This window comes from Callithrix jacchus, chromosome 19 (assembly GCF_049354715.1).
Source record: "Callithrix jacchus isolate 240 chromosome 19, calJac240_pri, whole genome shotgun sequence".
NCBI classification, from domain to species: domain Eukaryota; kingdom Metazoa; phylum Chordata; class Mammalia; order Primates; family Cebidae; genus Callithrix; species Callithrix jacchus.
The window spans coordinates 14,826,890-14,850,800 of NC_133520.1; the positions used below are offsets into that span (position 1 = coordinate 14,826,890).

At 45.0% G+C, this 23,911-nt stretch overlaps 1 protein-coding gene and 1 long non-coding RNA gene across 4 annotated transcripts in view; one reads left to right on the plus strand and one right to left on the minus strand.

Moving 5' to 3' along the window:
* Window positions 1-2,749: 2,749 nt before the first annotated feature.
* The window catches only part of SMYD2 (SET and MYND domain containing 2), a 55,915-nt gene continuing 34,753 nt past the window's right edge, over window positions 2,750-23,911 (minus strand). For 2 of the 3 annotated variants that reach the window (XM_078356591.1, XM_002760524.6), the window contains 9 exons: window positions 21,327-21,387; window positions 20,499-20,623; window positions 14,822-14,889; window positions 11,833-11,935; window positions 9,229-9,339; window positions 8,457-8,577; window positions 7,347-7,521; window positions 5,232-5,340; window positions 2,750-3,172 (listed from right to left, as the gene is read on the minus strand). In XM_078356591.1, the coding sequence (XP_078212717.1) occupies window positions 3,092-3,172; window positions 5,232-5,340; window positions 7,347-7,521; window positions 8,457-8,577; window positions 9,229-9,339; window positions 11,833-11,935; window positions 14,822-14,889; window positions 20,499-20,623; window positions 21,327-21,387 (954 nt within the window). In that variant the 3' untranslated portion in view covers window positions 2,750-3,091. The remainder of the gene's footprint in view (window positions 3,173-5,231; window positions 5,341-7,346; window positions 7,522-8,456; window positions 8,578-9,228; window positions 9,340-11,832; window positions 11,936-14,821; window positions 14,890-20,498; window positions 20,624-21,326; window positions 21,388-23,911) is intronic. The other variant, XM_078356592.1, reaches the window with a different exon arrangement.
* On the plus strand, window positions 4,738-12,151 carry LOC144580356 (uncharacterized). Its single transcript, XR_013529731.1, has 2 exons — window positions 4,738-4,935; window positions 6,314-12,151. It is a non-coding gene; the product is annotated as an uncharacterized LOC144580356 (long non-coding RNA).

Genomic DNA, 23,911 nt, shown 5'->3' on the forward strand with positions numbered 1-23,911 from the left:
TTCCGAGTTGGTGAACACATCCATGTGCCAGGAAGGCGTCACATCCATTCCATGAGGATGGAAGCTCCTGTGCTCTGGACCCTTCCAGACCTTGCCCTATGTACCTTTCATTTGCCAGTTTGCTGGTATCCTTTATAATAAACCAGTAATAGGAAGTAAAATGTTTTCCGGACTTTGATAAGCCTTTCTAGCAAATTATCGAACATGAAGGGGAGGGGACTGTGGGAACCCCCTGACATTGTGGCCAAGTCAGATAGAAACTGGATAACCTGGGAGTCAGGCAAGGTGGTTCATGCCTGTAATTCCAGCACTTTAAAAAGCTGAGGTGGGAGGATGTCTTTAGGCCACGAGTTTGAGACCAGCCTGGGCAAGACAGCAAGACTCCATCTCTAAAAACACAGAAAATTATGCCAGTGCACTCCAGCCTGGGTGACAGAGTAAGATCCTTCCAACGGGCATCTGAAGTGAGTCTCGTGGGATGGAGTGTTTAAACCTATGAAGTCTGACGCTAACTCCAGGGCAGTATCAGAATAGAACTGAATTGTAGGACACACAGTTGGTGTCCAAAGAGTTAGAGAATAGCTGGTGTGAGATAAAACCTCAAACATTTGGTGTCAGAAAATGTGCTAAAAATGGTTCAGCCATGAATGTCAATTCACCGAAGAAATAATTCCCAAATGAAAAAGTCCAATCTCACTAATATATATGAAACAAAACATCTCAAACATCAGATTGCCAAAAACATTTTAATGATAATACAATGTTATGAGGGAGAGAAAAGCAAATACTATTATTATTATTGAGATGGAGTCTTGCTCTGTCACCAGGCCAGAGTGCAGTAGCACGATCCTGGCTTACTACAGTCTCTGCCTTCCAGGTTCAAGGGATTCTCCTGCCTCAGCCTCCCAAGTAGCTGGGATTACAGGCACGCGCCACCATGCCCAGCTAATTTTTGTATTTTTAGTAGAGACAGGGTTTCACCATGTTGGCCAGGATGGTCTCCATCTCCTGACCTCATGATCTCAGCCTCCCAAAGTGCTGGGATTACAGGAGTGAGCCACCACGGCTGGCCACAAATACTATTATATCTTCTTGATATCTGATGCAGCTTTTTTTTTACAAAAGAAAATGTGGCAATATTTATTCAAATTCTAAAAATGTTCCCACTATTGGATCTTAAAGTTACACTTCTAGTAGGAATCTATTCCCCAAAATGCTACCACATGACAGAGTTTTATGTTTTTATATTTTAGACCATTCACTGTGGCATCACTTGTAATAGCAGCAAACTGGGAAAAACCTCATGTCCGTAAATAGAAGTACTGAGTCCACGATGACATGCATCCAATGCAATATTCTGCCTCTAAATAGAATGAGGCAAATCTGTAAGTGCTGGAATGCAAAGAGATTCATTTTGTTGATTCAGAGAAGCAGGTTACAAAATCCCATGTCAGCAGTATCCTGTCTTTGTTCTTCTAGATCTAAATCTCTTTATACAGATACATCATCCAGGAATGAAAAGATCTGGAACCACATAAAGCAAACTGTTTATAGCAGGTAGTTGCATGCAGTGGGACTGGTGAGGAACAAAGTTTACTTTTTTCGTATACATTTCTATTACTTGAGTTTATTGAGAAAGGATTACTTTTGCAAATCTTACAAAACCTGTGGCAATGGTAGGCCAAGCCTATTTTAGGTTTTGTTACAGAATATACAGTAAATGAGCATTCTTAAAACACTAAGTTCCACTGATCTGGGACCATGCCTTACTCTTCTCTTTGCACCTACAGAGCTATTCAGAGCATTTTGCATAGATAGTACCAGGTGTTCAATAAATGTCTTGCTGTTCTACACAGGACAAGAGAATGCATCCTGTCTGCTAAATCCCACTGTGTGCAGTAAACTGCGTGTGAAAGAGGGGCATGTGTGTGAAGATGCGGGTGCGTGTAGATGAGGAGGGGAGGAAAATGGACCAGATTTACAGCTGTTCTGTTTTCAGACCATGACTATGAAAGGTAATTGATGTGTAAATTTCAACAGGCTTTACTTATTAACCAGTGGGGAAGTTCCTCTCTTTGGACTACAAGACACTTTTTCTAAGTAACACCCCTGCACTCAGGAATGTGTGCTGGGTCCTTCTGTGCAATGGTTGCTAACAAACAACTCCCCAGGTTGCTGCCATCGAGGCTGTGGGGCTGTGGAAAGCTGGATTCCTGTTGTCTGTGCGTGCAGAGATCCGTGTTTACTCAACAACACAGGGTTGGTTGGTAAGGGAAAAAATTTTTTTCCTTCCCAAGCATACCCTGGAGTCTTTCCAAAACAGGAGAATACTGCACAGAACAATCAACAGAATGAGAGATGGCGAATCTGCCTTCAGACAGATGGGGACATAAAAGCCAAGAAAGCAACGCACGCTCCAAGCACCTTTCCACACGGAAGGAATACCAGGCACCAGAGAACAGATTTGAATCTCTCGCCTGCCGGAGGGCACTCGGGTTACTTGACTGTTCTCCACCACAGATACTTTTCTTTCCTTCTTGTACCTTTTCTCTTTCTTCCTGTTTTCTTCCTCCACAGCCACAGTCCCGTGAAAGCAACTGCGGAATAAACAGACTGCCCAACCCCAGTCGCAGGGAGCAGACTTGAGCTTGCTGAATTGTGGATAGCAGGTGTCACTCCACTCCGAGACTGGGCTCCCACCACCACTGAGGAATCCTCCCCACAGATGGAAGAAAAAACACGCCTCGAATACTGGTATCTCTTTTATTTTCTTTCATCGTTCAAGTTTGTTCAGAACATTACAAGAGGCATGAAGGGAAAAATAATTGGATCTTCAAAACTCGGTCTGTCCAAAGGAAATGAAACCATGCCATTATCTCTTGGAAACATAAGCATTCAAAATTGATTTGATATTAACATTCAAGATTAAGCTAATCTCAAAGTATGGCATGTGCATTGTTTAAGTGCAAGAAGTATTTTCATTCCAATTATTTTACAGAAATGCTGGAGTGATGTGTGCGATTTGCAATATTCAAGTCCTTTAAGGTTTCTGAACTAAGTATTTAAATGAAAACTGAAATGCTGTATAGTTTCAGTGGCTCTCAATTTCCTGTTTGATCTCGGAAATATATGGATGATCTTTGCCGTGAGCTACTTCCATGATTGCAATGGCCTAGGAAAGAGCGAGACAAATAAACAGTGAGAGCCTGGGAGCCAATCCCCTCACACCTCCACCGGGGTAACTTTTAAGTTGGATCTCTCTGCTTTCAGTCATGGGATGCAAACTGGCTATTAGAGCCTCTGTTCTCCTCCAGGACCAGGCTTTTTATAAAAAGGAGACAAGACCATCTGGTAGCCAGCTCATCCAGCGTCTACTGCTAGGTCAAACATTCTGCGAAAATAATTCAGGTAGCAGCTGGAGAAACGATGTTGTGAACTGATTTCATGATATTCTCTTGCCCCAAGAGTCTAGATATTTCAGTAAAAAATGCTTTAAGGACTAAATTTGTTGATTATGTTCAACCCAGAAATAGGTGATGCTGGCACAGAAAGTCCATAGTGAATTTTATATCACAACTATTTTTATTTTTAGCTGACGACATTACTGATCGGCAAGACACAGTTAAACCATTTTTCCCTTTAGAGTATTCTAAAAGTTTAAAGAAAGGTAGCAGGTTTCACTGGGGGATGCTAGAGATAATGTACTTAATAAGGTTTCTTTACAGTGGGGCAATGTAAAGTGGTCAAGTTTCCAATGGTTTAATCATTTCCCAGCTGTGTGGCCTTAGGTAATTTACTTAACCACTCTGTGCCTCATTTTCCCCAACTGTAAAGCTGGAAATAATACTTACCTCTTAGGGTTGTTAATTCAGATACAGTGCCTGGCATAGAGAAAGTGTGTATCAAATGTCATCTCTAAGAACGTATTGCTCTTTTGTATTCAGCCAAATTACTCAGAGAAGAAAATATTTCCCCCAGAGAATTTCTGATGACCTGTGACTGTGACAGGCACTCCTCTCTATTACATATGCTCCTCCTAGACTCAAGCCAAGAGGAGGCAGGCCAGGTAATAGTGCAAGCCTTCAGAAATCACCTGTTTCAGGTACTGCCCCTGCCCCTGCCTTCATTTCAAGACTCACATTCCTTGATCCGATCTATTACTTAATCACCTGACACACTTTGCAACTGTGACCTAAATGGCTAATTATCCCTCCACCTCACTAAGACAATACATGTTATCTCAGAAGACAAATTCCATGGTTTAAAACAAAATATTGTTTCGCGCTCCCTTCCAGCCTGGCTGTGCCCTGACCCTTCTCTTTGGAATGTGGTCCTCACTCCATCTTCCCAAATAGTCTGTTGGGAAGCTTTGGAGAATGTGAAGGATTAGGTCTGCAGGCCTTGTCCACGGCCCCAACATTTTATAAAGTCCCTTACAGGAGTAAATGGACTATCCCCCAAATTACACTGTGTTGACTGTTAATTCCACATTACAAACAATGGGAATCAAGACTCAGGATAATGACTCTGAGCCCCTGTGATGTGAGGGCCAGGGCCTGGCCACCGGGCAGCACACGGCAGCCATCAAACCAAAGGCGAATGCTGCCCGGGGGCCTGGCACCCACCAGTTTCCTCACAGCTTGAGTGGGAGAAACTGAAGCTTTACAACTTAGAAAGACCCTCATTTGAACAGGCTATTACTCACTTAACCTGCTTGAACTTCACTTTCTTCACTAGGAAAGCCTCTCGTTTTTGTGAGAATTCAAAGAAAAAGCACACAACAGTCTGCGTATGTAACTGGTCCTCAGTGAACCAAGAAGAGGAGGAAGTGCATTTTCGAAACAGCCAATGTGCGGTCCTAACACCCTAACCCTAACTCCATATCCTACCTCCGTGATTCCACCACAGTTAAGGATCATCGTTCTGAAAACCCTGGTAATTTCTGAAAACGGAGAATTCCTCAAGGCACAGGCTGGGCCTGTGATCACAGCCAGCCCTCTGGATGTGTGCACCCCTTCCCTCCAAGGATGGCCTGGGCGCAAACACAGCAGAGGTGTACTTGCTCACTCCACCCTCACCTGCAGGACTCACCCTGGCTGCTCCAGCGGCCAGAGGGTGGGTGAGAGCTGGTCACCCTCCACTCCCTCAGCCCCTCAGCTTGGTGAGGCACGAAGGAGGTGCGCTGAGGCCGTCCGGCCACTGGGAATCCTAAGGCTGAGTTACAGACATACCTTCTTCAGGGCTTTCTCCCCGGCGGCTTTGTGTTCCAGGCCCATGTAGAGTCTCCCTAGCTTCAACCACATGGAGGCCACGTTGAGGGAGTACAAAGGATAGTGCTTACTGCAACAAGAGAAGGCAACAGGCCACCGTGTCAGAGGCTGCTGAGCTGCCCCACAGGCTAGGCGCGTTAGCCAGAGGCTGCCGTGCTCAGGGCCAACCTCTCCCCACCAGGAGCCTCTCCAGCCCCGCCAGGGTTTGGGTGGAGTGTGTGGATGCTGCAATCCTGCCCCAGTCATTGCAGACACTGTTCATTATCTGCAGTTTGCATTTTCTGAAAAGCTATATGACAACTGCAGGAGAAATCCCTATTCAAAAGCATCTGTAAATACAACCTTCAATCCCAGTCCGGAGTTTTCTCTTTCAGATAGACCCAGAGGAAGACCCTGGGAAAACAGCTTGTAAATAAATGCCCCATTTATGAAGGAGCATTTACTTAAAAGCTGTTTTTATGATAGGTCTATCACCTCACATTAGGACAGTGAACTCAGACAGACAAGACACACACACACACACACACCCTGATGTGTCTTCAGACCCCAGCTTTCTGTGACACCATGATATGGGTTGCTTTAGCAAAACTGTGAGTGCTCTGCAGTCAGCACACTTCCTATGTCTTCTGGATTTTCTTTCCCTTTTGTCCAGCAGGGGCTTTAGATACAGCAGGTGTTCTTTCTGGTTGTACCTGAAGGCTGACTGATGGGGTCTGCCTGGGAAACAGCCATTTCCCTCAGAACAGGGCCCAGAGGCAGCTGGTGGGTGAGCCTGTGTGTGTGTTTACATGTGTGTAAGAGGTGTTTATTTAAAGGCTAGCCTGTTCCACTCTCTCTCCCCTAAAAGTCAGTCCAAAAAAGACATGTTCTGGCTGCATTCCTGGGCAGGAGGCAGTTCTGGGACCGATGGCCCCACAGAAGACCAGAGCTGGGCCTCTGGAAGGGGCTCGTGTAGGTAAAGATGGGGGTAGCACAGCAAGGCCCTGCAGGGAGAGCCCCAGGGCTGGGATGCTATCTGTGTGTCTGCCTCTCTCTCCCTACAGATCTCACAGAGACAACAGTGCATGAGGCCAGTGGACCTCCTCCCCCAACTCCAGGAGAAATGGAAAGATTGAGTTTATCCCCAATTTAACAATGCGTTTCCAAGAGCAGATTTGAGGAGCTGGCTTCCTTTGGGCTCCCCCTGCTGGCTAATGAGGGCACAGTGGGGTAAGTAGAGGGTGGAGTGGGCAGTGGACATTCAAACCAGACACAACCTTCAGAGACCCCAATCTCAGAACTGGAAGGGGACTGAGGGCTCCCCAAATGCCTGAGAAACACCTACGATGCTTCCAGAACACAAATTTCTGGGTCTAAGCCCAGTGACCGTGAATCATGTGGCCCACTTGGTGTTGGATGTACCCTGTAAATGCTAACATCAATGCCTTTACAAAGAGCTTCAGTGATGCCAGCTAGGCCATCCAGCCCTGAAGTGTCTAGCACAGCTAGACGACAAGCCCACAACTTCCGCCTGCCACCCACTTTTAGGTTTAGTTACCCTCCCAGGCAGAAAATCTCTCCATGGCAAATACTCACTATTACTACAAATTAAAAAGCAATTTGCTGTTTTTTCAAACCTGGGGTGGGGAGATTAGATAACCGAGGTCAACCCACTGGTCCCAGAGCTTCCCCATTTGCAAACTGGGACTGCAATTTTAAAAAGCAAAAGAAGGGGATGGTGTGAGTAATGATGAAAAGCAGGGTTTCTAAGACTACCACTTAGCAATTAAACTTGGCCATTAAACTTGGAAGTGGCGGGTAGGAAAAGCAGCAAACCAGTGGCTTCTCAAAATTAGCCTGAGTTGACTGCTATGGATACGGCCCTGGATGGACCTGAGAAGGATCTTGCCCCAGTACCCGCCATAGAACCTTAACCTGTCTCCTCGGGATGGTGGTGAGAAGAGGCCTGACTCGGGAGCAGTGCCCTGCACCAGCACCTCCAGATGTAGATGCAGAGAAGAGGAAGCTGTGCTAGTCAAGCCTCAGCAATGGGCAGGAAGACGACACTATTGTATACATTCTAAATGACCAAATCACCTGTAGGGCTTAATGATTTTCTGTCCGTATTGCAGGGCTCCTTCCCAGTCCTGCATGTACAAGCAGACACCCATGGCCTGGTACATCATGTGCAACATGTACACGTTACTGTCCTCAAACACGGAGCTCATCTTCTCCTGGCTGAGCTCGCAGATCTCCAGCAGCTCACTAGGGGGTGCTGTGGAGTCAAGGAAACAGCCGTTTGGGCCCATGCCGCCTGGAGACTTCCCCGGGGTTCAAGGAGTTCTTTCTCCCCTCCACTCTCACCCTCACCCCATGAAAGAGTAATTTAGGAAAAGCGAAGCAAAAGTGAAAGGAATTACATTTCTCTAGAAGAAACAAAGGAAGAAAACCTGAAGATCTGAACTGTTCAACAAAAAAAGAATTTTAGCGACAGGGTCCAGACCCTTAATTCTGATGTACACAATGTCGATTAGACTCACAAGTCTAATCAAATTCAAGTCCTCACCCAAGTTGGAACCCTGAGCACGACTCCCACTATGGCCAAGTTCTTTCTTATGCTGAGAAACAACATGCCCTTCTCTAATTTCCTCTCCCTGGTTTTAAATTCTACCCTTTAGGGTACAAATCTAATCCCTTTTCAACTCCCACGAAAATGCTACAATACAATGGTTAAGAATATGGATTCTGATAGTTAGAGTTGAGTCAAAATCCTAGATCAACCACCATCAGCTGTGTCCCTTGGGTAAATTACTTAATATCTATCAGTTGGCCTGTTTCCTTATCCGCTGCATGGGAATGAGGGAAGTCTCTGCTCAGAGTGGGCCTGTGAGGAGAGCTGAAATATGCGAGCCCCTTGCCCAAAGTAAAATACCCAGCGCACAAGGCCATCGAAACTGTCCTTCACGGTCCTCCACCACATACAGTGCCCAGCCAAACTAGCCAAATAAGGGGAAATAAGACCATACTACTCTGATAGGATGGACACCACATCATAGGTGGTCAGAACGTCTGTACACATTTACCAGGAGACATTCCTCCTCTGATTTTCAGAATCTGAGGCCCATCCTTCTCTTGCTCCCGCTTGCCAGCTTCCCACCCCGTCTTGCTGGGAGGGATCGTGAACTATCAGGCCGTTGTAAAGGATATATTTGTAGTGCTTGGCCCTACGGAACTCTTCGATGACGTTGCGTGCGTATCTGACCATGTCTCGGATGGCTTCCGCCTTTGGGGGATCACTGAGCTTACGGATTTCCACCTTGGCCTTATCCTGAAAGAAATGTCCACAAGGGCAAGGCATTACCTCCCATGGAAACCACACAGATGGAGAGACCTCTCATATAATACACGTTCCCATACAGAGGTAGATACTGGCCCATTCCAAGGTTACAAAAGAATGAGAGGAAATCAGGCAGTGCATCTAAAGAAATTCAGTATTCCATTACCTTTTAACAGAAACAAAACTAATAGATTATTTTCTAGACACTTCTTATCTAGAATGTGTTGGCTATGGGTAGATATAAGTGTTCACACATCTACAAGAGATTAGACTAAGGCAGGCAGACATTGACGGAACGGGCTGGAACTTCCACCTATTCTGGTGAACGGGCTGGAAAGCCTAAAGATGATACTCATGTGCTTTTCTCTTTCCTCCCATGAGCAGTTGTTTCTTTTCAAGAAAGAGCAGTTTGGCAGATCCTTCACTTATGTATACAGCGTAATGGAAATGTTTTCTTTCACTACGAGGAGCAGGTATGAATGGAGACCCGGTCTAACTGGATTCCCTCTGGCTGGCTTTGTAAAGAGGGTTTAAAGGGTCAAAAAGATCCTAGAGGAGACCCACCAAGTCAGACAAGCTCTTCCGCAGAGAGGTCCTGAGATCAGGGTGCAGTCAGTGCTCTTGCCCCATGAACGGCCTTACCTTGTCCTTGGTGGTACACTCCTGGCACTCACAGGTAAAGAAATAAGAATCTCTTAGCCGGTCATTCCTATCTTCTGTTGGGTACAGGAGATCAATATAGCTGGTAAAAACCTATGGGGTCCAAAAAGGTAAAGCTTCAGTCTGCCACAGGTAAACTCATTCCCATGCCTTTGCAGTCACCTGTGGTGGCATCCACGCAGGGATAGAGGATAAGGCGGGCTGCGGCGGCGGAGTGTGCTGTTTACTTTAAGGCACTGAATTCCTGCACTGAGCAGCCACCGGACGCTGGCTTTCTCTGGAAGGTGTTCACTAGTCCACAGATGAACTGGGAGCTGAAGCCAAGATGCAGATTAGTGGAAAGAGTCTGTAGAATCAAGAAACCCTTAAAACAGTGCCTGGAGGGTGCAGAGGATCCCTGCTCCCTTGGCTGCCTCTGCCTGGCCTTCATGTAGTCTCATATTTCACTACCTGGGATGGTTCGAATGCTGCGTTGCCACATCACTGGGTGTGTGCAGGGGAGGGCATGAGCATGCACACACTCATGCAGCTGAGTTCCCCTTCTCCTCACATCAGCTGGCAACGGAGCAGGAGGCTCCGCTTGGTGGGCTGAGACCCACAGCCCTGGGTGACCCGGAGACCAGTGGAGGGTGAACACAACTTCTAGGTCACCAGAATGCTGCAGCCTGGCCGGGCAGGCAGCTCCTTATCCTGCAAAGCAGGGAGCTTGGAAGGTTTTTACCTTCAGTTCATGGGGCTCCACTGTCCTTGCCTTTTCCTAATGGGGTCTGTAACTAAGACTTGGAGCATATGGAGGAGACCAGCATTTAGATGTCCATTATCTACTCACTGGGACAGCACTGCCTGCTCATCCCACACAATCAGGCAAATGTCTGACTGAACAGATGGATCTCACAAAGCTGCCAGCGTGCCAGTGACCGCGGGCACCGCCAAGCAGGCAGGGGAGGACACGCATGGGGCTGGGTGCCGCAGGGGCAGCCAAGCTCTCCCCAGCCCACAGGGCAGTTCTGGACATGTTGCAGGTCTCCCTGAAACCCTGGAGAATGGAGTTTCTCCTCTTAAGGGTAAGTAACCCCCAAAGCACTGACTTCACAAAAATGAAGTCACTGTGTTTGAGATCTGGGAGAACATGAGGGCAAAAGGAAACCGCAGCCAGCCCTGCCCTGCCTCACACGGCAAGAGTGCCCCATTATCTCTGAAATAACTGACACGCAGTGCAACACACGGAAGGTTCCAGAAGATGGCGACAAAGGCCACTCCAGTACCACTGCTCACGGTCAGACTGAGCCAGCCTAGGTGACAACCTGCTCATCTCTGCAGTCAGTCCACAGGCGGGCTGGAGCCGGGTGATTACGTTCTGGCTGGTTGCAACGATCTGTTTCAAGAAAGCCTTCAGGGCAGTCTCCACAAGACATTCAGAAACTCAAGACACCCCAGCCGAAAGGGACACACCCTCATGACAATGGATTTAGCTGAGGGTGGAAGGGCCAACCTGCGCCTTGGGCCTCAGCTCCCAGTACCCCTGTGGATGAGTGAGCGCCTTCCAGAGAAAGCAAAGCACTTCTCACTCAGCACACTGACAGTCACACTTCACACTTATACCAGATGTGCACCGTAAAATAGCATTACAAATTGCTAAACTGAAATTTAACCTAAGTGTGTGATTACAAGTGCCCAAGAAATCCTGTCTTGCTGGAGACTGACTTAAGAACAGAGCATACTACAGCGATCCAGCAGGCCAGCCCTCCTCCCCCAGGTGAGATGTCCCATGAGGTAGTCAGGAATCACACATGGGAGGGGGACAGGGAATCGTTGAGCAGGTGACGGGACAGCTGGCTGGTTCTCTCCACATCCCAAAGCTGAGGAGGGAAGCCAGTGTGCCTCACAGACTGCCTTGATTTCTCCTATGACTGCATGTATACCTGGGCATTTGAATCACGTTCCTAAAAAGGGAACTACGACCCGAAGTTCACATGTGGAACTGACAGAGCACATGACTGCATATATACCTGGGCATTTGAATCACGTTCCTAAAAAGGGAACTACGACCTGAAGTTCACATGTGGAACTGACAGAGCACAAAATGCTGCTGTGTCACTTGCAGGGCCAGTTCTTTAGCTACTGCTGTGTCACTTGCTTTCTTTCACTTCGGACCTTGGGGGGATGGTGGGCAACAAGCAAGAATTCACCAAAAATTAATAAGGCTCAAACTCCATTGTTTGGCAACAGGGTTAGAGAGACTCTAAAGAAAATCAAGTTTCACTGTGGTCATTTTGATAGTCAAAGTCTTCTTTCTCTGTAACTCTCCATAAAGCTTTGTGAGGAATTTAACTCAAATTGATTATTTTTTGTTTTTCTTAACCACTGATGTAAAAGGTAAACACGAAACAGAAGCCCCAAAGTGTGGGAATCTAAGCTACAGGTCACAAATCTGATCACTGACTCAGGGGGAGCCTGAGGACGGACTTGGCTGAACTGCTGGAAGCATTCACAGCTCATACTTCAAATGCATGGATCTGTCCATATTGCCTTTTAAAAGAGCAGTCTCCAGCCCCCTGCTGCGGCCACCCATGGCCATGAACTCACCTCCTCTCCTGGGCTGATTTCCTGTACAGCTCTGACTTCTGCCAGGGTCCCTTTGTAAGTCACAATGACATTGGGGCAACAGCTATGATTCATCAATGCAACACTGTCAATCGGAAGAGAAAACCCAGTTTTTAAAATGAGACGGGGAGGCTGTTTAGTCTTTGACTACTTACTTGCTAAGTCAAAGGAACTGAATCTTTACAAGACATTGTTAAAAAATCTGCTAGTTGGCTATCCTATTCTAAGAAGTTGTTCTGCATGCATTGATAATCCTATCTACCATCTAAGACTTTCACCATATTAAAAACTGAAATTCACAATTCATGTAGTATCTAAGCCAAAACCAAAAAACACACAACAACAAAAACAACAAATGCCACAAATATTCCTTCCTAATAGAATGCGGCGCTCCGAACCCAATACCCACAGCTAATTGCTACTCCACTACACACTGTCAAAGACTGAGGCATTGTCGTTTTCAAGCAGCTTTTTGTATTAGTGGATTATTTCTCATATGTTTTTTTCAGATGTTGAGAAATGCCAGCTTCCTAAGGAGGGAAGGGTGTGTGATCCCCCGAGAGACCTGGAGACACCCATCTGAGTTTCTCTGCACCTCAATTTCCTCATCTGGAAAATTGGGACATTACTGCTCCTGCTGCTCACTGTCTGCTTTTCAGGGACAGCGAGAAGGAGAGAGAGATTCGCTATGCGAGGTGCTTTGAGCTTTCTGATTATATCAAGGTCAAAGTTCTGAGAACAGAAATTTCTAAACTACAGGGAAAAAGTGCTTGATCTCTGAAAATGCCGCCTTTGAAATCACAATGCCGATATGATTTCAGCCCAAAGGGATTTTTTTCCCCCAATTAAAACTGCCCAGAAACTGGGGCTCATGCTCCTATGGGCACTCACAGCCATGTGTGTCATTGCTCTGGTGGCCAATGTCACCTCCCTGACCCTTCAGAGACACAGCCCCCTCTCCTGCTTGCTCCGAGAATACAGAAAGGGAAAGGGGTTTCGAAGCCTGATGAGGTTGAGCTGCCCCAGGCTGGCCATGGCCAAGTGCACTCCCCCACCTCCGGTTGCTAAAGGCCTAAGCAAAGTGTGTGGTTGGCCTGGTGCCTGGGACAAACATGTAGCACCTTCCTGGTCCTGACCTTGGGGAGAGCCACCTCTGCTCTACACCAAGGCCCACCTGGCTTCCTGGAAGGTGATGCCCAAGGAATCCGGCTCTAGAAAACCTGATAAACAAATGCATCGAACGAGTAGTTGTTTTAAAATAAAAGCACATTTCTAAAACCACCTTGCAGAACTATTAAATAGTTCAAGACAGACCTGGTATCTTTTTAATGAAGGCGGGGGAAATGAATGAAGGCGGGGGAAATGTATGAAGGCAAAGACCCTGAAACAACTCATATTCCAGGTATCACAATTCTCCTGGCAACCACTGAAAGGTGTGAATCCTCAAAGTACTTCATTTTTTTTTTTTTTTTTTATGGAGAGCCCAGGTTGGAGTGCAGTGGTGTGATCTCGGTTCATTGCTCGGCTCACTGCAACCTCTGCCTCCTGGGTTCAAGCGATTCTCCTGTCTCAGCCTCCTGAGTAGCTGGGATTACAGGTGCATGCCATCATGCCCAGCTAATCTTTGTACTTTACTTAGTAGAGACAGGGTTTCACCATGTTGGTCAGGCTGGTCTTGAACTCCTGACTTCGTGATCCACCCGCCTTGGCCTGCCAAAGTGCTGAGATTAGAGGCGTGAACCACTGTGCCTGGGAGCACCTCACTCTTAATCTTTTGGTCTTTAAGATATTGAGAACAGAGATGTTCCATAGTTCATTTCAGTTTTAAAGGTGTCAATACACACCTTCTTCAGTGAGTCCAATACCCTCTTTTTCTTCTGCCTTTCCCAGGGGCCAAAGTTAGGGGAAAAAATGCTTCTTTCTTCACTACCAGAATTGCAACTACAGATGACACCATTTTGGCCCACGGACAGTAATATTAGGTGAATAAACTTTTTAGTCTGTCTGGTTCAAGTAAGCCTGTGATAGGCGCTCATGAGACACAGGCCTGTATGGATTCTTCTCTTTCTGACCTACACAATGCACAGTGTGTGGCAGTGATGTTCACAGCTAAGGGCAGGCACATCATTCATGGCAAATGCATGAGTGCTAAGGGTTTCCTACGTATGTGGCAACCTACAGCCAAAGGCCCCTGTAGTATATGTTAAGCAACCTCCCTCTAGATGGAACTCGTCAACAAGGTGGATTGATTTGGAGCAGGGAGATGCACGATGAATTCCGTGGCTCTATCTGTGAAGCAGGGTTTAATTTCAGGGACTGAGGCATTTTGGAAATACTCATTCCATGAGACAGACAAAGGCAAAATCATTCTTGGCAATCCATTAAAGTCAGATCTATAAAGATCTCCATTTGTCAACTGGCTATCCTTTGTTGAATTACTCAAGTATTCTTCAAGTCCAGAGAAAATCCTATAGTTCTTTGAAATTTTTCTCCGGCTCACACTTCAGCATATTCTCCCTCCAAATTGTGCTGTTTCTGTACTGGTATTTATCAAAAGGGACAGATGGAGAAGAAGCTCATATATTCTGTACTCAAGCCTGTGGCCAACTCTTGGCTGGCAATTAATGTTTTTCACTTTGAGCATAAGAAATTCAAAGATTTCCAGAACCACAGATAGGCAGAAAGCTAATTTCTCAGCAGGGCATGGGCTGTTCCTTCTATGCACACTATAAAATATTCTTTAATAGCAGCTCTCTGCTTAGCAGGACTTAACAAGCAACTGTTCTCTTAACTACTACCTTTGCAGCCTTAAGTGTAGGGGAAATATTTTGAAACTAGCAGATTAAAAAGCTGTTTTAATTCACATGCAGTTTCATGTCTGCCACATGCAGTTAGGTGGGTTATTTAAAAAAAAAATCAAATTAATGTTAAGTAAGTAAAAAGAAAGGGAAAGAAGTCAAACTCAGCTTACTCAGGAAATATCGCTGATCCCAAATGAGAAAGTTCTTCATCTTCAATTGTGAAGCCATTGCAGTTAACCTGCAGGAAGAAAGAAAAAAAATGGGATGAAGCTTCTCTCTGGGTAGAGATCATTCTTTAAAATTGTGACCTTTAACAAATTAGGAAGATGTTTTGGGTTAGTGGTTTTAAAAACCTTTCTTTTGGCCATGTTATCATTCAAAAAAAGTTTGCTTATCAGTTCTATGCGATAACAAATAAGCAGAACTGTGATGCCTCCCTTAGTGTAGCCTGCCTACCATCTAAATACAGTGGCCCAAGCATGCCCAAGAACCCTGAGGCTCCGAGGATGATGTCTGCACACTTGCATGGGCGTGAAGATACCTGGTGTCTAATCTCAATTACGCTACAGCTTTGTAGTATGATTGTGAGCCTGTCACTGAGTCACTGTGTCTTTAAAGAAAGGAATCAATCCAATGCCCATCTCATAAGGTGAGGTGGTAAATATGAAGCCCTTATTCATCTAATCTAATTGCCATCCCCGTCTCTGTGTGAAAGGCAGAGGGATTGAGGGCTTGAAGCTAAGGGACTGAGACATTGCTTTTCAAGTCTCGGCCAAATCAACTATGGGCCACTTTCTCATCCTTTAAAAGAAATGTTGTACAGGGCACGGTAGCTCACACCTGTAATCCCAGCACTTTGGGAGGCCAAGGCGGGCAGATCACCTGAGGTCAGGAGTTCAAGACCAGTCTGGGCAAGATGGTGAAACCCTGTCTCTACTAAAAATACAAAAATCAGCTGGGCCTGGTGGTGCGCACCTGTAATCCCAGCTACCCCACCTACTCGGGAGGCTGAAGCAGGAAGATCACTTGAACCCGGGAGGCGGAGGTTGCAGTGAGCTGAGATTACACCACTGCACTCCACCCTGGGTGACAGCATGAGACTCCATCTCGAAAAAAAAATGTTGCATAGAAAAGTACCAAGGGCAACTTTGACTATTCTGGAAGCCTAACTTAGAACAAGCAGGCTAAAAACGAGGACTACACATGGCGAATTTCTGTACTGTTCTAATTCTTTCCACGGATATGTACTGAGAGCCCTTACGTGCTGGGCACTGTACACAGAAAGACAAACAGGCTGACAATCTGTGCCCTCTAAGAACACCAGAGTATTGGAGACAATTCAGTGGGTATTCTTCATGTTTCTAAAATTTCAGTGCTGGAAGAAAACTCAGACTCTACTTTTTAGAGGACGCACCAAAGTCAGAGATGAACACTGACTTGTCCACAGTTACAAAGGTACTTGGTAACAAAGTCCTTGCTTGTCCCATGCTGCTATGAAGGCTCTGTCTGTGAGGCATGCACACTGAACGATTCCACCCCACTCTCTTCCGCGCTTAGAAACACTGCACTGCTATGACTCAGGCCACCAGATGAGCTTTGTGAAACTAGCATCTTCTGAGCACTCACACTGGGCCAGGCACTGTGCTAGGAACTGCAGATTTACCGTCTCATAAATATGCAATATCACTATAGCATTAGTACAGCAACTCATTTTACAGATGTGAAAATTGAGGCTCAGGAAGGTTCAGTGATTACATGACTTGCTCAAGGACATGTAAGTGGTAAGTGGCAGAACAAGAGTCAGAATGCAGACTAGGCATTCTGACAGTGACTCTGGTTTCTTCACACTGTACCACGTTCCTTCTAAAAATGATCCAATCTATTAAATGTTAATGTGGTTATTTTACTTAACATGAAAGGGCCAAATGCAGGGGCTTGGAATCTTGGTATACAAAGCAGTAAGAACTATGATGAGTTTGACTGGCAGTATTTACAATTCAACATAAAAAGCAGAAAAAGGGAGGGAACTGTGGATTAGTAACATAATACACAGCCTTTGAAATCCTGAGGGGTTGGGCAACTGTAAGTAAAAAACTCTATTTTGGGCCAACTCCAAGTACCCTCGCCAATTCTGTCATACAGACATTGACTAACAACCATTAACAAATGACCATCAACCAACATTAGGTTAGAGTAAATTAGGCTGGGTGCGGTGGCTCACGCCTATAATCCCAGAACTTTGGGAGGCCGAGGCGGGTGGATGACCTGAGGTCAGAATTTTGAGACCACCTTGGCCAACATGGCGAAACCCCATCTCTACTAAAAATGCAAAACTTAGCAGGGTGTGGTGGCAGGCGCCTGTAATCCCAGCTACTCGGGAGGTTGAGGTAGGATAATTGCTTGAACCCAGGAGATGGAGGTTGCAGTGAGCTGAGATCATGCCACTGCACTCCGGCCTGAGAGACAGAGCGAGACTTAGTCTTAAAAAAAAAAAAAAAAGAGGCCGGGCGCGGTGGGTCAAGCCTGTAATCCCAGCACTTTGGGAGGCCGAGGCAGATGGATCATGATGTCAAGAGATCGAGACCATCCTGGTCAACATGGTGAAACCCCGTCTCTACTAAAATACAAAAAAAAAAAGTAAAGTTTTCAGTCATTCAACAAAATTACTGGCGCATGACCTGTATCCTGTATTATACTGGGTTCTAAATGATCTATGTATCATCTCGGACTGAATACTAACAGCCTCAGCAGTGTCTAGTGCAAATGTTTTCAGAATGAAACAATGAATCAGACAAGTTTGCAACGGTTTTCAAAACTGATCTAGGGACAGATAGCTTCTGACTACTTTGGGAGATGGGATTCTTGTTTCTTTTGCTTTTTCAGTCCCTCATCTGCAGCAAGCCAAATTAGTCCAGTCTACGACTCAGATTTCTCCAGACTCGGTCACTTTATGACCATCAGTCCGTCCCTTTATTCCCTCCCCGCTCCTCTTACTGTGGAAGAATGCGTGTGTTTCTTCATGAGCTAAGGCTCCCATGAGCCTAAGTCATTACTGTTCCTTTCGTGATTGTGTTTAAGCCTACATACACAGCAATTTTCCTGCCAGCTTTCCCTTCCTTCTGAAATATCCCTAGAGAAGAAAAGTGAACTTGCATGTTAAGAAAAATGCAGGGTCCATAGTCCTTTTTCTGAACTCAAATCAGTCATAAGAACCTTGCTAACGCTATTCTCATAATTAGCATTTAGACTAGATGTAGGCTGCACACCAAAAATACACTTCCCAATCATGCATTTGTTCCCAGTGATTAGAACACACCTCGATGCTGTCAAAGATGTGCGGTCACCTTCTGCTGCCAGCCGCTGCTAGGTCTTGAGGTAACCCACAACAGCTTCCCACGGACCAGATGGTGGAAAGGGCTCAGGGGCTGGAACAGCAGACACGTAGCTGCTGGCTGAGAGGAGGGACCGGTGGCATGTGGCTGCAGCAGCACTCTGCATTTCTGCTTTAGAATTTTCTTTGGGGATAGTAAATATCCCCCTTTCAAATTTACATATGAAAAAAGTGTATGTGTGTGTATTTGTGTGAACACACATAATCTCAAAATGTATACTTACCTGATAAAGTCTATAAAGGAATTAATTCTCTATACTTACATATATATGTGTATGTATGTGTATAGATATACATTTTTTAAGGTATACGAATGTCCTGAATTTTCTGAGTCAGTCCATAATTCAAAGAGTCAGTCACTTTCACCACAAATATACTTCTACTTGTGAGATCAAGTGCATTGATCTTTGGTTATGAAAATATGGTCCTGTATCTACTGTGTCCACATTGAGAAATGTTATCAGTATCAGCATGCATCACTGCATTAGAGGAAAAGCTCTCTTTTTGCATAGCCAGAAGAGTAGATACTTCGTTTATTTCATCTCTCTGCTTTCTCATATACCCATACCTCATTTAATCCAGAAAAAAATGAGAAAGGTTTTTGATTCCTTCTACCTTAACACTCGAAACTTGAAGCCACTTTTTCACCTACAAGGAATAGCATATTTTTCTGATTATGACAGTCATATAGTTGAAATAGATCTAAATAAACAAAGCTTATAAAAGAATTCAATAAATTGTTAATAGCGGTTCACAGTGTGGAGAAGCTGAAGCAGGCAGAAGTGATGAATGACTCAGTTTTTTCTTTATAGACAGGGTCTCACTCTGTTGCCATGGCTGAAGTGCAGTGGTGCAGTCATAGCTTACTGCAGCCTCAAACCCTTGAGTTCAAGTGATCCTCCTGCCTCAGCTTCCTGAGTAGCTGGGACTACAGACACATACCATGGTGTCTGGCCACTTCTTTCTGTGTGTAATTTCTAACGTGTGTGCTTTCTGCCTTTTCTCTTTCTTAGTATGTCTTAGTGTGCTCTTTGTAAGTTATACATCCTCACTGTAGAAAATCCAGAAAGTCACCCAGTAAAAAGCCTAAATTTCTCCACAACTCAGAAGACAACTGTGACCTTCCACTTAATCTTTCTTTAAGTTATGTATGTGTGTTTTCATATTATACCCTTTGGTTATACTGTTTTGATACTTAATGTTATGTCATCAGCATTTTCCCACGTTTAGACAGCCTTTGAAACTTAATTTATAAAAGTTATGTAACCTTCCATCACATGGAGATGCCATAATTTATTTAACCAAACTCCCACTACTGGCCATTTATAATATTTTCTTTTCCTCTTTCCCTTTCTCCCTCCCTTCCTCTCCTCCTTCCTTCTTTCCTTTCTGACTTTGGCTTTTAAAAGAATCCTACAATAAACAACATGTATGTGAAATCTCTGCCCATGATTTCTGATTATATCCTTAGGACAGATCCCTGCAAACAGAGTTACTGGCCAAAGGGTACATTACATAATGCTTATTCTATTCTAAGAGAAAACATGGAAGCATCCACTTCATCTCTTTTACACATCTGGAGATTGATGTACTTCCTGCTCCCACGGAGCAGAATTCTAGCATTTCCCTATCTGGGAAGGTCACTTTCAACTAGATGCCCAGTTTGTAGAGAAAATCGCAAGGGCATACGAAAGAGAGAAATCCAATCTAGTAAGTCAGGCCAGGAAGAGCCATCCTCACGATTACAGGAAGGCTGAGCATTCCCCGAAGCATGGCTGCTGTACCCTTTCTTCTCTCGTCCTAACAATGCCCAGTGGCCTAGTTTCCAAAGCTTTAATCACTTTCAAATTGCTCTTGCTTAGAAGCCTCTCTAAGTTTTCGTTAGGTCTGAGTTTAGTAACCTAGGCTTCTCTAAACAAGCTTTCTTAGCCACCATCAGGAAAGACTTCTGGTACCTAGACCCACTTGGGCACCTCTCGGCGGTGACTGCCCTTCCTCAGGCCATCAGAAAGGGCCCCCCTCCCTGTCTATGCCTCTGCTCTATCAGTGCAGCCTCAGTTACAGTGAAAAAACATTACAGATAGAACAGAAGGTTTAAGAGAGTAAAAGTAAAATTTAATGTAGGAACTTCAAATGGTCTTTTCTTTGCAAAGAGCTTAAAGTATGCCAGAGTACCAGAGTGCTGACAACTCTTTGTTTTCATGAACTCTTTGTGAGGCAGAAGTGGAGGCGAATTTCCTACACTCCACCCATCAATGAGGGCCAGCAGAGAGGACCTTGATCTGCTCAAGGTCACCGAGCAAGGCTATGGCAACACAGGGTCCAGTTGGCTCAGAGCCTAGTTGTCAGGAAGATGCCATCGTTCTATTTGCATTTATCTTCACTGAGTGCGTGCTGGGGAGAGAGCCTTGGAGAGGGAAAGGCCAGACAGTGTTACCTGCTGCCGGCATCCTTACCTGTGCAAAGAGTACTACGAGGCTATCATTGTCGGGGAATTCAAGATGCTTGGAGTAAAAGTGATGGAGAGCAGCAATGTCACTCTGAATCAAATCCTTCTTCTCATTGTCTAACTTATCCAGATCTGTGGATAAACAATCCATTACTCACCCAGTAGAAAACTCAGGATTTCTAGCTACATCCTATTTTTTCTGTAAACAGTATAAAGGAAAGCAGGGGGAACCTCAAAACTAACATGTTGAACCTCCAGAGAACATTCTTCCCCATCACTTGGTCTAACTGACAAACCCTAGGGAAAGAGAGCAAGCCATTTCTTCCTTCTCTTCCTCTGATGACTAGAAGTTGCTCAAGACGTGGGATTTCGACTGTTAGAAATGAGGTCAGGGAGGAGTAGCAAGACTCAGAGCCAGCCTCAGCCTACTCCAGGGCCCCACAACTGGCCCGGGAGTCTGGGCTATAGTCAAACAACTAGACAAGCCCAGTTTCACGGCTTTCAGTAAGAACGTGAGCTATTTACAGGACTGCAATTCAGCAAAGATCCAAAAATATTCTGCATGCCAAGAAGGCGAGCAGGAGGTAGCTCTGGGTGCAATAATTCATCTTGGGAGCTCCTACCTCCCTTAACTATTCCCTAATAATACTGTCAACTCAGAAGAAAAAAGTAAAAAGTGTTTTTCAAAACAGCACACGAGTCAAAATGCAAACTAATAACTAAAGAAATCACTACTCCTCTGAGCACAAGTTAGCCTGTCCTCGCTTCGATCCTTCCTAACCCGTGTTAAATTTGTGGGGAAAAGAACTGCGCAGCTGATCACAGAAAGACTTACGTGATTCAAACTCCTTCACAGCTAACAATTTTTCTGAAGGTGTTCTCTCTGGGTGGATTTTCTAGCAATTGGGGAAGAAATCACACAGATACAGATTTTTTTTAAACGAGTGTAGCAAGTGGCACTTTGAGTTTTACATCAACATAAAGAAAAAGTAACAATTCTTAAGAAGTAAAACGCACTACCCAAGGAGCCCGGCACCAGGCTCTCCAACAACCAAATCCAAGCCGCCTCCAAAACGCTTTGTAAATGTCCACCGTGGACCTGACACCCTGATAATACTATGCACACAGTAGGCTCGGCAATGCCTGTGATGGGAAAGAACAGGACTGGAAAACAACTTTTTAGGCTCCTCACTTAAAAGGACTGGGTCTACAGACAAACCATCCTATTTATTATTTCTCCTTCTAAAAAGGAACAAAATCAAACCCCCATCCATTTTACACTTTCTTTAAGCATAGGCTAAAATGATCTCAAATTCTGTGTTTCAAAAAGAACACTTTCGGTTGTATCTGTGAGCCCAGATTCACTTTAAACGCGTTTCTGGCTTTATTCTAGACACCCCAAGAGGAGCTAACAATAGTAAACCCGCTAGGCTTTGAGAACATGAATAAACTTGGTGTTGACAAGAGTTCAAAGGCAGAGCTCAGGAGCTGGCCCAAGGCCGTGTCTTTGTAATCTGGCTATTCAATTTGGGGATACAGGTGGTCTAGCAGGGCACACTCACCTCCCTAGTTAACATGTTAAGCCTCCCCTTGGTAGTTTGGTAGCCTGTCTCCCCTAATCCTTTGCAAGCTACTAGAATACAAATGGTCTGTTTTTTTAATCATCAAGTCCTATAGAGATGAAAAGCTGGGCAGGTAACTTTCATTTAATACACTATTAGTAGTAGCAGTAATTATAATAAAAGTTGAATGAAGCTTGTATAAACTCATCTTTGCATTCAGACTACCCTCCTGGTGCCAGGATACTTCAATAGCTTTTTCAGAGCAGAAATCTTCCATTCGTGGGATGCATTTTTATAAGATTTACAAGTCATCTCGCTTGGGAAAGCTTTTCATTCAGGAAAGTCTACCAGCCTCTTCTGAATTCTTAACACATCACTATAAATAACATCAAGAATTCAGGGGAACAAAATAACAAACCACCAGAGTGGCCGCCCAATCCTCCCAAGATGTGCAGAGATCCCATCTGATGACTTATCGACTGACACCTCGCCCGGTCATCCTATGCCCTCTGACTCATTTGGCCCAAATACTCTGCACCAATTTAAAGACAACTGTTATTAAGGATCCGAAAGTTAACCTCCTGCAAGGAAAATAATTCCAATGTTTTGGTCTCACTCTACAGGCAACCCATGAATGGCTTTGGTTACTCTCGGCATTTCAGCAAGCACCCAACCTAAGCTGAACACAGTGGAAAGATGACCTCAGAGAAATGTTCCACTTCTGTTTACACAGCCCAGGACCCTAACTTGGCATGGGGACAGATACTTGCTAATCATTTCCATCACATTTGGCTTAGATTAAAAAATAGAAAAACTTTAAGGGTAGAGGAGGGCTGGAAGGTATATGGAAGAAGGAAATGAAATGTCAGCTTTTTTTTTTTTTTTAGTCACAGGGTCTCATTTACTCTGCTGTGCAGGCTGGAGTGCAGTGACATAATTACAGCTCACTGCAGCCTTGAGTTCCGGGTTCAAGCAATTCTCCTGCCTCAGCCTCCAGAGTAGCTGGGACCACCGGTGTGTAGCGCCACACCTGGGTAGTTTTTTTAATTTTTAAAATTTATTATAGAGACGGGGTCTCGCTTTCTTGTCAAGGCTGGTCTCCAACTGCTGGATTCAAATAATCCTTCTGCCTTGGTTTCCCAAAGTGCTAATATTATGGTTATGAGCCACTGTGCCCGGCCAAATTTCAGCTTTAAAAGATTTATAGTCCAGAGGCCCTGCCACCAACTTCTCTGACAACATTGAGGAGCAAGACCTCCACAGCCTGGACATATGACTTCCAAGTTCCATGCTGCCTATTTCACGGGGTCACAAGGAAAAGTCCTATGGCATTTTCCTGTCCTCTTAGTTTAGGCCTTCCAAGGCTGGGTGTCTAATTATCATGCAATCAGCAAGAAATGACCAGACCAGGGGAGAAGTCAGTGTGGTGGCTAAAACAATTTCATCTTGGATGTTGATGTACCATGTTGATTCCTGGTTAACTCCTGTTCTGGGAATGCCTCTAAGATTTCTACTTTATCTACAGCTACCTTAAATCCTGCCCTACTTCAAAACAATCTTGAGCACAAATCTTGCTCTCAGGCAGATTCACAAAGCATCCCTGCCTTTCCTATAAGCCCTGGGTCTGGTGGGTAACGGCACTGGGATCCACCATCTTGTCTTGCTGCCGCCCAAGACATAGGCATGGCTTCAGTTCGTAAGTCCTAGTAAATGTTTCTAAGAAACAATTTGTCAGCTTCTTTCTTCTGTATCTCAGCTTCCTTGGATTTGAGGGTAAGTTTGCATAGGCCTACCCACCACGGAATAGTCAGTGTTGGCATCATTTTTGGAGAAAACCATTGATGACTATCATCTGTTT